The sequence below is a fragment of the Orbicella faveolata genome, unplaced genomic scaffold, assembly GCF_042242905.1.
Source record: "Orbicella faveolata isolate gen_17 unplaced genomic scaffold, um_ofav_v1 contig_48, whole genome shotgun sequence".
Classification (NCBI taxonomy): domain Eukaryota; kingdom Metazoa; phylum Cnidaria; class Anthozoa; order Scleractinia; family Merulinidae; genus Orbicella; species Orbicella faveolata.
Genome location: NW_028301578.1, coordinates 14,766,810 through 14,785,050, shown reverse-complemented (window position 1 = coordinate 14,785,050; position 18,241 = coordinate 14,766,810). Strand labels below are relative to the sequence as shown.

The 18,241-nt window shown below is 39.0% G+C and overlaps 1 protein-coding gene across 1 annotated transcript; it reads left to right on the top strand.

The window, feature by feature from the left end:
• The first annotated feature begins 44 nt into the window (after positions 1-44).
• Positions 45-17,729, top strand: LOC110044845 (coatomer subunit gamma-2-like). Its single transcript, XM_089281599.1, has 27 exons — positions 45-390; positions 477-529; positions 630-710; positions 1,270-1,341; positions 1,718-1,797; positions 2,504-2,528; positions 4,031-4,081; positions 4,386-4,478; positions 4,885-4,971; positions 7,817-7,933; positions 8,095-8,135; positions 8,295-8,349; positions 8,686-8,764; positions 8,891-9,069; positions 9,916-10,016; positions 10,823-10,895; positions 11,508-11,586; positions 11,960-12,124; positions 12,282-12,357; positions 12,685-12,788; positions 13,320-13,463; positions 13,631-13,702; positions 14,159-14,301; positions 15,050-15,221; positions 15,499-15,596; positions 16,335-16,473; positions 17,090-17,729. Exons 1-27 carry the CDS (start codon positions 351-353, stop codon positions 17,317-17,319), a joined length of 2,649 nt encoding a protein of 882 aa, XP_089137725.1. The 5' UTR covers positions 45-350; the 3' UTR covers positions 17,320-17,729.
• The last annotated feature ends 512 nt before the right edge of the window (positions 17,730-18,241 follow it).

Genomic DNA, 18,241 nt, shown 5'->3' with positions numbered 1-18,241 from the left:
TTGTAGTTTTCTGGTGAGGTTTTCTGTTTCCGTTTTTTTTGTTTTTGTTTTTTTGTTCTTCAGTTCTCAGCTTGAGTAATCTCAAACTACGCAAAATTGATACTTCGGTTGACTTTAAACCCTGCGTAAGCGTTAAGCGATTTTCAAACAACCCAGTGTAAGATCAGAGAGGATTCATCATAACTCCGGCCAGTGTTCAAACCAGCAGCATCCTGGTGCCAAGGCTCCGCACACCCCAACACCGCCGTTCATTTATGAGCCCGCGATACCTTCCCATCCTGCTTTGTTATGCCACGTCTCCATTTTGAGTGTCACCATTTTGACGAGAATTCGGTGATTTTATAGGCAAAATGCAGTATTTACGGCGGGACAAGAAAGACGAAGAAGACGGTAAATGATCTTTATGTGCTTTTATACATTTCTGCGAGCATTTTGTACACAAATTAATCACGATCCTTCATTCTTACTTGTTTTAGGAGCGCAGTCGAACCCATTTCAGAACCTCGACAAAAGTGCTGTTCTCCAAGAGGTCAGCTTGGCATTATTGGTTTTTAGTTTGTCTAAATTCTTTTTTTTTTCTCCCTCTTTTAAGAGAAATCACACGTCACAAATTTTTTCTCCTTCCCTAGGCTCGCACATTTAACGAAACTCCGATAAATCCACGGAAATGTATTCATATTTTGACCAAGATTCTGTACGTTCTCAACCAGGTGAGTGAATTTGATGGTAAATTTTACATGATAGTTCAGTTGAACGCGCCGATCATGAACTGGTTGCGGCTAAAACGTAACCTTAAAATATTCATTATTTCACGGTAAATTTTTACCCAAATACCAAGATTCTGTCAAGCAGTCAGGCGACGGAAAAAACTTTAAGAAGACGAATTTATCGGAGCGATTTTGATTTAAATCGAAGTCAAGTCAATGGAGAGTTATTATTTTGATTGCAAAATGGATATACTTCATTTTATCAGACACTTCTCTTGCTGTGTTGTTGCCTGTTATATTTTCAATCCTTTTCTTCACCACCATCCAAAGACTACCAAGTGTGTTACCTGACTTTTAACAGTACTAATAGTGATCGTCTTTTCGTTTTTTCTCACAATTATCACTGTGTAATTCAAACACAAGTCATAAGAATTTATAAAATGAACATCGAGGAGTAATTCTCATTGTCACAAATTCTCCCAACTGCTGCTGTAATAAATGATAAGAGACCACCAGGGAGAATCTTTATGCTGATATTATATTATAACTTATTTGATTGCAGGGACAGCACCTTGGTACTACAGAAGCTACAGAGGCATTTTTTGCAATGACGAAGCTGTTTCAGTCTAAAGATGTGAGTTGGGTTTCTATTACACATAACCAAGAGTTGTTAACTAATTGCACAAAAACACGATCCCTCCAGTACTTTTTTGTCATCAGCAAGGCAATAGTTGTAAGAACTGCTGTGTTTCAAATCTCAAATCAACATCATGTGGTAATCTGTCATTTTTGAAGTATTTGTAAGCTTGAAATATTTTCATATGAGACATGAATTTTCAGGAACTAAATGCAAAAGACTTTGCAAGAACTAAAATGTGAAATTGACATTTGCTTCAGTGGTTTACAAAATTATAAATTTCTGCATGAATATCTTGTGGATTCACTTTTTCCACTCATATAATTCAATTCAACATGTCTCACCATTTTAATGAGAAAATGATTCCTTGTAGGTGATGCTTCGTAGAATGGTGTATTTGGCTATTAAAGAATTAGCCAACATTGCAGAAGATGTCATCATTGTTACTAGCAGGTAAATAATTGATAAATTATATTTATTCAACAACTTTAGTATGACAAGTACAGTGATTTCACTAACATTTTCAGCAGGTAGGCCACTGGTTGTCACAGGCGGGCGAAACGTTTTGAACTGAACTTCCTTATAAGAAAAACTTTCATCTAGAAGGTCAAACCAGGCAGACAAAATTATCCTTACAGCCAGTCAATGTGCCTGTTGCCTAGCCCTTAACCAAACCCCTGCAAGTAGAGAATTTAATCTATTGTATGGCTAATATTGGAACACATTTTTGTCAGAATGTATACAGTGAATAAGAAGAAGACTGCGAGCAGGCTCTCTTTTCCTCGAAAATTTGTGGGGAGGAATGCAAAACAAATACGCGTACGAGTGTGACTGTGAGCATGATGTGTGAGCAGCGAGCGGTGATGCGACGAGTCGCCAGTAGTGCAGGCGTAATGCTCGCTCTACTAGCAGTTCAAAGCATTGCCGCTCGCACGTCCAGCTTATATGCTTACTTGTTTTTGTGTTCTTCCCCTTGGATTTTGGAGGAAAAGAGAGACTGTCCACAGTCTGAATATGAAGTGAAGAGCAAAAGAAAGCATATAATAAGAAATCAACAGTTTTTCAAGGACTTTTATTCTTATTGTGCACTGGTTAATCTTGGCAAGTTACTCTGCCGTGGTGTGTGTAATAATTTTTTGTATTCATTGTTGTTCCACAGCTTGACAAAGGACATGACTGGAAAGGTATTTTTCTTAAACTCCTTTAAACCTGTACTTTAAGATACTTAGAGCAGGTTTATCCCTATGAAAATGTTGAAACCCATTAATTTTGTTATTGAAGGCATATTTACACTTGTACTCTCTTTGGGCAAGGCTGCTGCCCAATGGGCGCCTGGTCACCTGAGGTGCGTAAGTTACAAGTGCGGGCGACTAAAGTTTTGTTCAAGGAGCCTGAGTGGGTGCCTAAACATGGAGTTTTCATTCCCATGTCATCTGTCTGCTGACTTCAATCTTCTCATGAAATCGGTCAAAAAATTATTCACACGATAAATCACACGGAAAACAACAGCTACTCTGGTCCTGTTTTGCTTTTATCATGAGAAATCTGGGCAAAAACACGGCAACAAAGTCTCTCTCCGCTCACAAAACAGCTGAAAACAGCCATATCTAAAAATCGCGCTATAATGCATAGCAAGCTCAGTATTGAATAAATGTACATCATATATGCCAATGGATTGTGTCTCTGTTGTTGCCTTACTGATTCCAAGTTGCAAAATAACTACTTTGATAACAAATATTTTTGGAATTGGAGTGATGATCCTGCTGACATTATATTTACAGTTGAAAAGGTAAATGTGTCTAAATATTTGTCCGATACTTAAGAAAACTTCACTTAGATGTACTGAATGAATTTCTTTAGGTTCAGAAAGCATAATTCGAGTAACTAGCCAGCAGAAAGAACACGCCATTGCAATTCTCTTTGCATACTAGGGTTCTATACTTAAAATTATCAATGAATTGTCACGACTCCGCCCAATATACAATAATTTATTTTCTCCAAAGAAGTGGCCAATATTACTGTAATGCTGCCTCAAAATCACCTTTAGTTTATACTAATGTCCCAAGCCCAGGGAAGGAACGCACATTTCAGTGAGGCCAAATTCAACCCCCCCCCCCCCCCCAATGCCTCTTTCATTTTTATTTGTTTTCATTTGCAGCTTGCATTTCATGATTTGTACAACGTGTTTCGTCTTTCTAAAATAGAATTGCAAAACTCAAAAACAAAAGCAGCAACATAAATTTTTATAAAAAAGCTGCAGCACTTGCATGGATACACCAATTATTGAGTTTGACCATAAATAGTATTCTTTCTCAGTCATGACCTGGTCACTTTGCTGAATGTTTTATTTATAAAATTTGATTGATATTAGACCATATCAGTGTCTCATGGAAGATCTCTACCCCAGGACCCCTCCCCAAAATTTCCACAATTAACCCCCCCATCTTCCTCAAACTCCCCTACCCCCCCCCCCCCCAGATTGACCATGGAGGATTTTATCTGGGCTCCTAACTTTTAATGGAAGGAGCCCAAAGGGCTCCTTAAAAATTTCCTTAGGCAACAGCCTTGTTGGGCATTCAGAAACAAAAATGATCATTTCACCAGAAATTTGACCTTTATAATCAGTTCTAGGTTATACATGATGTGGTATGATATACTCACTTTTTTGTTGTCGTCTTCATTTCAGGAGGACATGTATCGAGCCAGTGCTATTCGGGCCCTTTGTAAAATCACAGATGTAAGTTCATCATTTATTTTTTTCAGTTAACCCATTTGACATCTTTTGTCACCTAGGAAATGAAATAAGTCAGTTGTTTCAACATTCTTGCCAGTTGAATTATTCAGGTTTCACTTTATAGTCACAGATACAAAAAAATGTTTAAAATCATTTTGAAGTTAAGTTTGATTTGATGCTCACTTTAGAAACTTGCATGACTCATGTTGCTGTTATTACAGTCCTTATCCAGTGATTTTCCCTCTATCTTCATTGTTGCTGCACTAATCTTAGCCTTTAACTATCTTTTGCCAATTTTCTTTGGCAGAGCACAATGTTGCAAGGAATTGAACGTTATTTGAAGCAAGCAATCGTTGACAAAAATGCTAGTGTGTCAAGTGCATCCTTGGTTTCAGCTCTGGTAAGCATTTCCTCAGTTTTGAAAATATGACTTTTTAAACAAAAGCAATCACAGCAGTAGCGACTACAACAGTACTAGTTTATATTTAGCATGAGTAAAATTACATGACAGAAATATTTAAATGCAGTCTCAGAAAATATCCATATACACCCCAAGCAGGGTTATCACGCCAGGATGCGGTGGGGGTGTGGGTGGGGATGTGGAGAGGTCTCAAAAACTAAAATTTTTAAAAGAAAGTATAACCAAACTTGGAATTTCCTGAAGGATTATAGGAGAAATTAGACAATGTAATATTTACCTACTTGTAAAAGTTACTGACCTAGGTACATGTATGTAGTACATGTGTATTAAGGACAAGCTCAGGGATTTCAAGTTTTACTAATGCAGTTTATACTTATTTTTGAAGCATCTGATGAAGCCAAACTATGACGTGGTGAAACGTTGGGTGAATGAAGCACAGGAGGCAGTGTCAAGTGACAATACAATGGTTCAGGTATTGCCGATTTAAATAGGGCAACTTTGTCACCTGTGACAAGCTTTCAATAAGTCCATTGTGTCAAGCCAAGAAATTGCCTGCGATTGCCAAGTACAGCAGACACAAAATTTTGGCCAGATTTTGAAAAATGTTTTAAAACCTTTGCTACACTTGTAACCTTGGATTGTGATCTCTGATGAATGCTGTTTGTGATTAATTTGTGTGATGCAGGCAGCACATAAGCATTGCTAACAAGGTTGCATACAACAAAGGCATTTGATTTAAATCAGCCTGAGGAAAATTTGTAATGCAATAATGGCACATTTGAATGTTTTGCAAAACATAGTTTGATCATTGGTCCCAAGTGCAACAAAATTGGCAAAATGCACACAAAAGAAATGAATTGCATTCATTTAAAAGTTTCTAAAGAGAACTAGCTGTGTGTGTAACACAAGTTTTTTTTATTGTAGTGACCCTACAATGTACATACAAGTATGTCTCCTTCTGTTTGCTCAATAGGTCATTTCCAGGTTGCCTTTTGCCTTTGTGTGAAAATAAGTCTACATGCAAAACCATCGGTATGGAAATGTGTCCCCCCACCCCCACCCCCTTTACAGGTTATTTTCATGCAAAATCAAATTCAGTTTTATATGAAAGATTTTGCATGAGGACTTGTTGTGAAACAGATTGAGGCACAAGGTAACTCAGAAGTGGCCTATTCTGGACACCTATACATGTATGTTATATATATGTGAACATATGAAAGATCATATATTTGAACTTTGGAAAAAGATATGAAGACATGAGTGATCAGATGTCGCTTGACCCTCTACGGGTATATTACATATTACAAACTCACAATATGACCAGCTCCCAGTTGACTTGATATTTAGCTCAGTTGGTAGAGCACTGCACCGGTATTGCAGAGGTCATGGGTTTGATCCCTATTAAACTGGAATTTTTTCAGGCTTTAATTTCACAACTGCTTAAGTTGCTTTTATATAACTGTGCTGATCAATCATGTCTTCATACCTATATACTACATTGTAAGACGATGAATTCAATGCTTGTGTAAACTTTCAAGAATGATTCTGAAACAAGTAAGCAGCATGTTACTGTTGAAAGTTTCCCATATTCTTGTATTGTTAGATGATTCATTCAGCTGACAGTGCAAGAATTGGGAACCCTCTTGGTAATCCATCTGATTGCATCTATTTTCCAGTGTTGATGACATGATATGTTTAAAAAACTCTGCATAAGTTATATGTTACATTGTGTAATCAACATTTACAGAACTGGGTTATCACTGTGTGGCGTCATATATTCTTGAATTGTCAAATGTGTTTAATTCACATTGACAGTCCAAGAGCCTATGAATCCTCTCGGAAAGCTCTGGAATTACAACAATGTCATATTGTATTTTACTTTCATTTGTAATCAAGGCAACCAAAATGATTGTGGTAAGATTAAGGTAACTTGTGAGGGACTTGGATTCCATCCAAGGGGAAACAACATCTATTGGGCTAGTCATTTTATGCTACAGAAACTGAGATAAGCTTGGGAATTCCATGTTTTAATTATTTCTGGGTTTTTCTTTGTCCTAACACTGGGAAAGTTTTGTGTATGTGCTGTTAACCCAATCCAGTGTTAATGAACACTCATGGCAATCACTAAACTATGTTTCTCTCAGTGTTAAAAATGACGAGAAATGATCCCAAAAATCTTGTTTTATTTAAGATTGATGCCATGTGTAATTTCATTTGCAGCTAGCATCTAGCGTTTAGTGTTGTTATTTCTGTGTGGCCTTATGTACCCATACATGTGATGTCAAGTGAGGGGTGGGGGGACAATAACGCTGTTACAGAAAATATAATAAGCTGCAGAAACTTTAAGACTTTATAACCTCACCCAAATGGTAGAATTTTATTCCCAATTTTGTATTTTTACACCGGGATGTTTCTTAAAAATTCCAGAATACTCGGTTATTTATTCAGCTGAGTATTCAAGAGTTCACGAAGCCTCTTTGAAATTTCTGACAGAATTACATTTCTCCCACTATTAATTTATGACAAGACTTGCTTTATAAGATAGATACCACTTTATGTACAGTTAGCATGAATTTATTGTAACTCCTACATGATGTATGTTTAAATGTGTACTTGTATGTTTGTTTAACTGTCCGAACTAATGAACCCTTGTAGAATGTCATGAAAATTAGACCTAGATTTTGCTGTATTGTGTTATCTCGCAGAATATTTAAAACTTATGATTTAAGTGCACAGACAGTTGACGTTTTGTACTTGCAAACTTCCAGTGTAAGTGTCTACATATTTGTGGCTGGACAGAAAACAAAGTAACATGATCGCATTGTTGAAGTTTTTAATGGCTTCTCTCCATGGTGGGAAACATATCTAGTCTCGAGAGATACAAGATTGTCTCGAGAGATACAAGATTGTCTTGAGAGATACAAGATTGTCTCGAGATAAATGAGGTGCATATTTTAAAGTGAAAAGTTACTTTCTAGCAGTACTACAGTAACGGTAGTGTGTGTTGGTATAGGTTCCACAGTACAGAGCCCCATTTACAATTCTGTCATAAACCCTTTCATGTTTTTATTTGGTTTGGGGAAATTGTGAATTTGTGTAGCACTCAAGGCCAAACCTGAAGTACAGAGCGGTAGTTGAGGTTGAGAGAGAGGAACAAAATTTTTACTTTCCAGGAACAGAAGCGAACAAAGATCCATGTAACCTCACTTCAGACACTAAACAATCTATCACATAACGTTTTTCTATCCTAGGAATGCCCTGCAATCAGGCCCTAAAAATGACATACCAGAAAAGAATGTTTTTTTTTCATTCCTTAGTACCACGCTCTTGGTCTTCTGTATCATGTGAAGAAGACAGATCGACTAGCTGTGTCCAAACTTATTTTCAAGTACATCAAGCAGTCTCTTAGATCTCCTTATGCTGTTTGCATGTTGGTAAGTTCTCAATATCTTACCATGCTATCCACTAATTAAGTAATTTTCAAATGTTAAATGTCATTGAGATTTCTTAAGACGAGCTGATTGAAAAATACATTGTTGCATGTGTTGAAGATAACAAAATATTAAACTGTTGTTCATAATATTATGCATTTTAGATACGCATTGCATCCAAGTATCTTGATGAAGAACCTGAAGTGTAAGTATTTTGTTAAAAGTGACCATTCTTAAATATTTCCACCTTTTAGATCTACAGCCCCTAGCCATCTTGACACATAACCTGAGTAAATTCTTTGCTTTCTGCACCCTTGTGTTTTAATAGCAGGGAATAACTGTTTTTCTTTTCATGTGATTTTAGTGCTGAGAGCCCTGTATATGATTTTCTGGAGAGTTGCTTGAGACACAAGAGTGAGGTAAGATTTTATTGAACATCAGTGATATATGTCCCTGGCCTTGCATCATAGACACAAGAATTCCTTAATAACAAGTTAACATGGCTCATAACAAATGCCTCTTCCACTTCCATACCCCTTTTTAACCAAACAAAATATTACAAGAAATATTGCATGTCCAAGCAGAAAATTGTACTGGAGGGAACTAATACATGATAAATGATAAATAAGGACTTCTTGAGTTCAAAAGATTGTCTGTAGCTATAGGAATTAAAAATTATGATATAGTTTTCAGCTTGTGTATTATTTTTACTTCAGAAAATTTTTAACTTTTAATGTTTTTTTATCTTTACACAGATGGTTATCTATGAAGCTGCTCGTGCTCTTGTAAACCTCAAAAATCTCAAGTCCAGAGATCTATGCCCAGCAATTTCAGGTAAAAAATAAACAAGGAGGCAAAATCTTGTATCTGACCCATGGCTTGCAGATATAAAGTATGTTCTACTAATAATAAAAATTGCATTGCAACAATGTTTACAACACTGTCTAACTTGTTCAACAGTGCTGCAGCTGTTTCTGAGCTCACCACGCCCCACCCTGAGGTTTGCTGCAGTGCGCACATTGAATAAGGTGGCCATGACACAACCCATGTCTGTGACAACATGCAACTTGGATCTTGAAAACCTGATCACTGATGTCAATCGCAGTATTGCTACACTGGCAATCACCACTCTACTAAAGGTTAGTTTGAAAACAGGAATACTAGGACTGTGTAGTAGTTGGCACATTAGACTCCAGAGCAAACCATCTGGGTTTGAGGGACATTGTGCTGAGATGTTGACCAAGACACTTACTCTGAAAGTGCCTCTCTCCCCACAGGTGTATAAATGGGTACTGGTGAACTGTTAGGACAACCTGGGAAAATATTAGCAAATATCTTGCAATGGGTCAGCATTCCATTGGAGGGGGCAGGGTTGTAGCTAAGAAAATAGTCTCCTGGCTAAGATTTTCATTGAGCCAGTCACCATTTTTCATGAGAGACCTGGAACAAAAATTTTGTCCCCAATTTTTTGCAATGCCGTAAATGCTGGACTACCAAGCTGCGTGTTTACAAGATGGTGGACACAGTACACAGAAAGAGAACACGCTAAACAAGTGCTCAAAACAAGATTTTATTTCAAGTATTTGACTTGTTATAGTGCCACCGATACTCAAGGTAGTCAGGAATTTGTTCCAAACTTTTCATTTAGAGAGTGCGATATGGTACAGGTATCGAATGATTGTACATGCGTAACCTAAAGACCGTTCATTGTCCTGTACTGAGTGATTGCCCGCCAAAATCCAGCCGGCGATCACCTCTTTCTCAGCCGGCGAATTTCCCCGGCAGCTGGTGCTTAGCGGCATCCCTGGAGAAGGGCTTGGGGGATAGAGTAGCAGTGTTTCTGTTTAACTCTGTTTCAACCCGTACTAACCATGTAGCAAGCACTAACTGTTCTGAGCCACAAAGCTCATGAAGACTGTCCAATCCTGAAATTGAGCATGTTTGACTTTTGCAATTTGATGTTTTTGGTGATGATTTTTTGTTAGACTGGCAATGAGAGCAGTGTTGATCGTCTGATGAAACAGATCTCATCATTCATGTCTGAGATCTCAGATGAGTTCAAGATTGTTGTCGTTGATGCCATCAGGTCAGTTGATACAATGCACAATGTCACCCATACCATAATAATATTGTTTTACAACAACTGACAGAATTCTATGATTGCTAACTCAAGCAGTAATTGTAAATTTACCAGCGTTCTATCACAAATGCTGTTCTCAGATTGGCTACGCTACTCACTGTCTGTTCTGTTGTAGATAGTGAGTAGCCCAGCAGTGTGTGCTCGTTAGCAAACTGGCTGCCACTTCTTTGCACTTTCGAAGTGTCTGTGACGAGGAGTTAGATAAAGTTTTAGATGACTAGTAGATTTCTACTTAAACAGCTAGATCATTTGCTCTTGATTTTTATGAGTAATAGAAATCCCAAGCTCATAATCTGATTGTTGAATATAATAAGTTAAATTATTCTTGCATTTTGATTGGTTTGTACTTATGATCTATTGGACAACAGATGCATAGATGACATCATTAACATTTCTATATTATACAAGACAGGCAGATTCCATGTTGCCGTGTGTCTGTTCAGTAACAGATCACAGGAGACGCCAAAATGTGGTAAGAACATCAGCGACACACTCGGCTGTTGCCTCATGTGCCACTTTATTGCTCTTACCACATTTTAACGTTATCTGTGATCTATTCCTGAACATGGAATCTATTTGTTAAATAGACCACGAGGAACAACTCCAGCTAAGGGATCAGAGCTGGGCTTGAACCAGTGACCTCCAGATTTCAAGTCCGGCACCATAACCACTCAGCTGTGCTCCACTTGGTTATGCAATGGAATCCAAGAATTGTTGTTGCTTACTGTTTTTTTTTAATTTGTGTAAATCAGGTCTTTGTGCCTCAAGTTTCCCAGGAAGCATCATGTTATGATGAACTTTTTGTCGTCCATGCTCAGAGATGAGGTTTGTGCTGCACTCTTTTTTCTTTTACAGGAATATGTTAATTTTTTTTTCCAGCCGAGGCTGAATATTCTTAGTTTTTCTGCCAATTTTAGCCTGAAAATGTTCTTGTGAATATTCTTTGATTATAGTGCATGGCATTTCTGTTTTCGAATGTATTTGGTGTGTGGATGGTGTTGAAGTAATTTTGAGCCAGGCTGCTGGCATTAAAGCGTGATGTGATGCACATAACGTCTCTCAGAAATGTTATCAGCATCGAACATACGGCGAACTAGTGCTGTTTTTGTTGCTTTTTGGCTACTTTTGCCGTTTAGAGAAAGGAAAAATTTTATATAGTTTAGTTAAAACATATAATTGTATTTATTTACAAATCTTCAACACACAAAATTCTTTCTCCATCTTAGCCTCGGGTTTATTCTTAAAATATTCTTAAATATTCGCAAATTTCATTCTCGATATTCTTACAAAACATATTCTTATAAAAATGAAAGAGTGTATTTAACCAATTTTTGTTGTAGTACAACATGACCTAGTCTTTCTTCTGGTCGTATGTGGGCTGCTTGCTTTTCTTGGGTAATGGTGCTCAATTTGTTTTATCGTTATTGCTCTTCTCAGGGAGGATTTGATTACAAGAAAGCCATTGTGGACACCATCATCACTGTCATTGAAGAGAATTCAGAAGCCAAAGAAGCCGGTAATTTTGCTTTTCTGGCACAGTCTTCTAAGAGTTGCTTTGTGCATTTTTGACATGTGTGTCACATCACGAAAGTTCCTAATTCTTAATTCATGTAGACATACCAGTTTGGTTCGCTATGACGTCTCCAGGCGGCACAAAGTTATTTCTGAAGAAGGGTTAAACCCGAAACGTTTAGTAAAGCAGCTACTATTTGACACTTTCAAGAGCCTTTTCACCCTCAAATCGTTTTCTTCCTGCCTTCTTCCCGTTTTTGAAAGTACCTTGTACCTTTTTGAACGACCCCTTGTCTAAAAAGAAGTACTCTTTCACCTCCTCTCTGCTATTATGAAAGTCAGAGAAAAGTGACTGGATTTTTTTTTTCGCCTGACAGGACTGGGCCATCTGTGTGAATTCATTGAAGACTGTGAACACACTGTCCTTGCCACAAGAATTCTCCATCTTCTGGGACGTGAAGGACCACGCAGCCAGAATCCTTCAAAGTACATTCGGTTCATCTACAACAGGGTAATCTTGGAGAATGCTGCCGTCAGAGCTGGTAAGAATGTTGTTCTTTGATTATTATTCTCCAGAGAAACGCGAGACGTAACTGTAGTTTTCTTTGAAGACCTGTTTTGGATGTCACACCAGACGAACTACAGATTCTCGCAGGTTCTAACAATTTGCTGTAATGCCTGTTCTGTTTTATTTCACAGCTGCCGTGACTTCTCTTGCCAAGTTTGGAGCTCACTGTGACAGCCTGTGTTCAAGCATCCTTGTTCTGCTCTCTAGGTTTGTCTGTTACGAATAAAGATATCGAGTCTTGAACTAATTAGTTATCAGAGGACAGAGTCCAACTCGCGACTTTCATAACACTTGGAACCTCTTCAACCCCGTATTCGGCCAACGGTCGTAGAACCGCTCGAAATGTTTCCGATTTTTCTTATCCTATCAAAAGCTATCACGAGAATTCACGAGCACTCCCAAAGTTGTGACGTCAGCATGACAACATTTGGTGATTGCATGTTGCTTGGCAACGTCTGTACCAAAAAGACCGCGGGTTCAAGAGCATAGATTCCAGTTGTAAAGAACTTCTTGTGATGTGTTATTGTTATTTAGGTGCTTGCTGGATACGGATGACGAAGTAAGAGACAGGGCGACTTTCTATGTGAACATCTTGAAGGAGAAAGAGAAGGCATTGTCATCGGGCTACATTTTAAATGGTAGGTACTGATAACTAAATGCAACAATAATTAGTTAAGAGCGGTTTTCAACTGTTATTGAGTGTTGTAAAAACCAAAACCAAAAAGCTAAAGTAATCACTCTAGCCAATCACAAAGGCCACACACAATTCAGTGAACCAATCAAAACTCGAAGTAATTACATGTAGCTGACGCAAAGCGCGGGAAAACGCGTGCGAGCGAGTCGCTATTGGTTTTGGTTTGACTTCTGATTGGATGAGAAAGTGGCGCGAGTTTTTTCAAGCCAATCGTGTAGCGTAATGATACAAAACCAGTCAGGTTTCGACACTCAAATGAAAACCGCTGTAATTCGACTTAACGCCACATGAACGCAGATATTTGGATACTCTGGAAATCTGCAAAAACGTATAGAAACTTTCCAAGTAGTTTGACACGATTTGGAGAAAGTAAAATCAGTGAAGTCAGTGTACTGGTTGAGTGAACTGGTCAAATTTCCTCTTCTTGAAATATAATTTACTCATTCTCTTTGAACTCATGTTTCGCATTCCCCAGGTCTTCAAGTGTCCATTTTGGGTCTGGAGCGAGCTCTGTACGCTTATGTCAAGGATTCATCTCACACTGCTCCATTTGATCTGAAGACTGTTCCCTTGGCAACCACGCCAATGCAGGACCAGGTCGTGAAACCTGGAAAAACAGGTTTGTCCACTTCTGCCACATTCTTGTTTTTCTCGAGCAGAACGGTAATCTAACTATTTCTAAGTTCGCTCTATGTTGATCAGTGTTTTCTACCTTTGGTAACTACAATTTTGAAGTTTGTATATAGCAAACGGAGTCTCGAGACATTTGTTTCCTGTTTATTTTAGTCATCGAGACGCCTTCTGCACCAACCAAGCCTTCAGCACCCGTGGCAGCCACCAGACAGGATGTGTATGCTGGTAAGTGCCACTATTTTCATTGTGCCGTTACTCATAGAAACTCGAACATTTTCAATGAATTTCCGAATTTTTCTTAAGTCCTCCAAAAATTCCCAAAGAAGACTCACAAATTTTTCGATCAAAAATCTCAAGCTTGCTCGTGGAATTGACCTGCAGCGAAAGCAAAGAGTCGTAAATATGTCCGGCAACCTGAACACTCTTTACGCTCGTCACGCAATCTTCCTCCCACGAACGTGACGAGAAAATTGCGTGACGAGCCCAAACAGCGTCTGCCAAGGAGACTAGCCTAGGCAACCTGCTGATTGTGTTAAGGCTAAGGAACTCGCATGCCTTTCATGAGGATTTACAATGCCCCTTTTCACTCCATCTTCAAGAAAGTGGAGTTAAGTACCAACTTAGTGTTTCACTGGTTCTGAAGTCGAGAATAATGATAGTTTATTCTTCGTGTCTCTTCAGAACAACTGGCAGCCATTCCTCAGTTCTCAAAGCTTGGTCCACTGTTCAGGTCCTCGCCAAAACCAGTAGAACTGACTGAGTCTGAGACAGAATATGTGGTGAACTGTGTCAAACACGTGTTTAATGATCACATTGTCTTTCAGGTAAGTTGGCAGTGAATAGATTGTCTTCCTGGTTCCTGACAAAAAAAAAAAAAGAAAAAAAAATTATCGCTCAGAACTGATTACATTTTTGAGTATGTTTTCCAAAAATAGACCTTTTAAGCTTGGGTGGGTTGCATTCCATTACAGACTACGTGATATTCTCTAAAGAATTGTTCTTTTCTCCATCTAAAAATTATTTATGTATCTACACGCCACTATTTGAAACTTTGAAAGCAAGAATTCTCAAGAGTATCATCATGTGGTCTGAAATGGGGCAACAAACCGCCCGAGTTAAAAGGTCTATTAAGGAAATTTCGTTTGAAGTTCTAAAACTTGGTTTACGGAAGGCACCACGCTTGTTCACGAAAATCAAATCCCAATTTGTATTTTTTGGTGTGTGTCCGTGGTGTTGCATGTTTTTTGTTTTCTTTACTGATAAAGCTAAGTTAATTGTCGTGGTGAATTCGGAAAGCTGGCGTTTCAGCGATAGCGCATCGTCGGTGCAAAACGGAGTCAGGACGTGTCTGTTAAGTGTAGCCTGCGTAGAAAGCGTAGTAAAAGTTCCCGTTCGGAGAGGTATTTCCGCATTCTTGCCGCGCGCAAATTGGAGCGAGAGCAAAAAAATCAAAGTACGAGAACGCCTGCTAAGCAGGCTTAGTTGAGTGGGAAACGTGGTTTTCCTGTAATTCACAAACTAGTGGAATTCCCATCCTGTTATTAACTTGCACTTGTTTGATTTTCGTTTCAGTTCGACTGTACAAACACATTGAATGATCAGATCCTAGAAGAGGTCAAGGTGGAGATGGAACCTTCGGATTCCGATTTTGAAGTCGTGTCTTACATACCACGCCCTTCGCTTCCTTACAACACACCGGGCACCACTTATACGCTGATCAAACTCCCTGAAGACGCTTCATCAGGTTTGTGACAACTGTTCAAGAACTCATTTCTCCTCACAATTTCCATACATTGTCAGACAGACAGGTAATGAGAATATAGGAAATGATCTCAAGGAGACAGTGTCGTGATGTAAAACCAAATTCTCAGAGCTAAGATTATTAAAAATGTATGAAAATAATTTTGGAAAATTTATATTTCGAGCTTTGGCTGCTTGCGTGCGTGCGTGGGAGCGCGTGTCACGCGTGAGTGTGGTGGCAGCTATTGTTTTTCCCATAACTTCTTTGTTTCTTTGTTCAGTTACTTGCACGTTTACGAACACGCTTAAGTTTGTGGTGAAAGACTGCGACCCAAGCACAGGCGAACCAGATGAAGAGGGATACGAGGATGAATATGTGGTATGTGTTTGCCTTCTGTTTGATCTTTCATTCCTTTTATAACGGTATTTAAATTAGTAAAGAAAAGGTTACGTGTAAATGAGTCACTTGTTTTCCATGCGAAGTATCCAGATTTTTTGGCGGAATGGTAGAGTGCAGACCATGTATTTATTGACGAGAGTTAACCTTTCGAAACAGGCTGTCATATTTTCCTACCAATAGATCATTTTAAAGTTGTCTGTTCAGTGACCTGGCCTTTGAATGGCAGCGAGGCTGCAGGTGGCCTTGTTTTGATAAAGACCTCACTGCTTTTGTTGTGTAAATCAAGTTGTCCTTATGCTAACAAGTTTGCATTTAAATGGGAAAAGCAGAGAGGTCCAAAATGACGTCAGTTTTTCATGCGTCCGTGTTGTTATTGATCACGAATTTCGTCATAACATTATCAAAGTAGCTGTGGATCCACGAAGCGATAGCCGAGTGGATCCGCAGACTACTTTGACAATGTTTTGACGAAATTCATTGTCAATAACAGGACAGGCGCATGAAAAACTGACGTCAATTTATTTTTTACAATAACAAATTGTCAAAATACCCGTTCTCGCTCGTTGACGCATCGCATAAATTATAAATTCACGTGTCTGTCCGCCTATTGACAAGGAACTTAGCCAATGAGCGCTCGAGAATTTCTGCCGTCATTGTAAAATGGCCTATTGCTTTACATGTCAATGTTAACAATGTTTATCTCACCCTACCCCCCAGCTTGAAGACATAGACGTTCTTGTCGCTGATCACGTGCAGCGTGTTCACAAGACGAACTTCCTGGCATCGTGGGATGAGATTGGTGACGAGTGTGAGATGCAGGACACGTACGCACTTACACAGATGAACAGCCTCGAAGGTAAGGGTGTTGCATTACTCGGTGACAGTCACGCAAATTTTTCAATGATGTGACCAGGGGTATTGCGCCCCTCTTCTAGTTCCACTGGATGGAATGCTGGTCCGTCCCAAGTCCCTCTGCTCTCAATTTTTAGTCTAATCTCCTTGATAGTTCCTAGATGTCCACATTTATACACCGCAGGAACGGGCTGTTCGAAAGGTGGTTAACGCTAACCCAAGATTAAAAGTTAACCCATGTATAAATTTTTAGGGAATAAAAATGTTTTTATAGCTTATGTTTGTGTAGTTTGAGATTACTCAAATTCAAAACTGAAGGATAAACACTCACCGAAAAGGTAGGCAACTAAAACTAAAATTCTCGCTAATCCTGGGTTAGCTTAATCGGGCTTTGAGCAACCCGACCCAGGATGTTGGGGTATATTGAGTGTTTCGTCTCAAAGCATGAAACAAAGAGCCTAGCGGCATTAATCTTACCCCCCCCCCCCGCCCGGCCTCCCCACCCTCCACAGTCCCATGTCTCCTCGTTTGAAGCTTTGCGCTAGATAAACACACCCCTCGGCCCTCCCTGTATAGAAATTTAATTTGTTGATATTTGTCTTTTTATCTTTCATTAACAGAGGCTGTCAAGCAAATTATCGAGTACCTCGGCATGCAGCCGTGTGAGCGATCCGACAAAGTGAACACGGAGAAGAATTCCCATGCCCTGTTATTAGCGGGGGTGTTCCGTGGGGGACACGATGTCCTGGTCCAAGCCCGGCTGGCATTCGATCAGGGAGTCACCATGAACATCACTGTGCGCAGTGATAACGCCGTGGTCAGCGAAGTCGTGTTGTCTGCCGTGGGATAAAAAAAAAAAACGTTTTTTGAGCACCGGGACCTGTCAAGCTGAATTAGTAAAAAGATTTTACACGCCTCTGACAACTTTTCCCGAAATATTCCGAAGATTTCCGAAAGTCTAGGGCAAATTTCGTTGTTCTCCGAAGATTTCCGAAAATGAGCCGATGTTTTCCTGCCATAATAACCAAAGAAACCTTCCCGAGGTAAGCAAAAACCTCTAATTCTTCGGAAATCTTGTTTTTCACAGAGTCGTCTCTCAAAATGTCCGTGTTGGAAAAACGGCGTGTTCAATTTTTTCTCGTGGTCCCATTGTGTCTCAAAAAGAGAGAGAAAATCAGTGAAAGTTATTATGAAAATCTCTTTAGCTTGCAATGTAATGTAAGTGTAAACAACACAGTTTCGAATAAACTGCTTGATCGATATAGTCTATTCTCGTTCTTTCGCAATTTTCTCATAAAATAATAATAGTAAAATAAATTATTATTATTACTGCTGGGCTGAAGGATTCAAAATGTGAACTGCCTACTTATACCCTCTCGTTCTTTCCCAGACTTGAACTATAAAATTCTCCTTACTGATCCTATACATTTCTTTCGATGTTAGTTCTGAGCATGGTAGTGCAGAAATCAAAGCAATGTTATACTCAAGTGACTGTTTAATTTGGTCCAAAGAAAAATCGTTTACGACTTTCCTTGCTAGCATCGCTTTCTAGAGAACGAAACCTATGTTGGCCGCGTAGGTTAATGCGTCGGAGTTTGTAAACTCCGAATGAACTTCCACAATCTTGGTCGCAACTTTAATAGGAAGTAAGCACTGTAAAATGTACTATTTCAAAGGAGGAAAAAATCCGACGCGCTGTTTCCTGGAAACCCAAATCATAATTTTTCAAGGGTCATTTTCTGTACGGTATTCGGAGTTATCAACCAGTAATT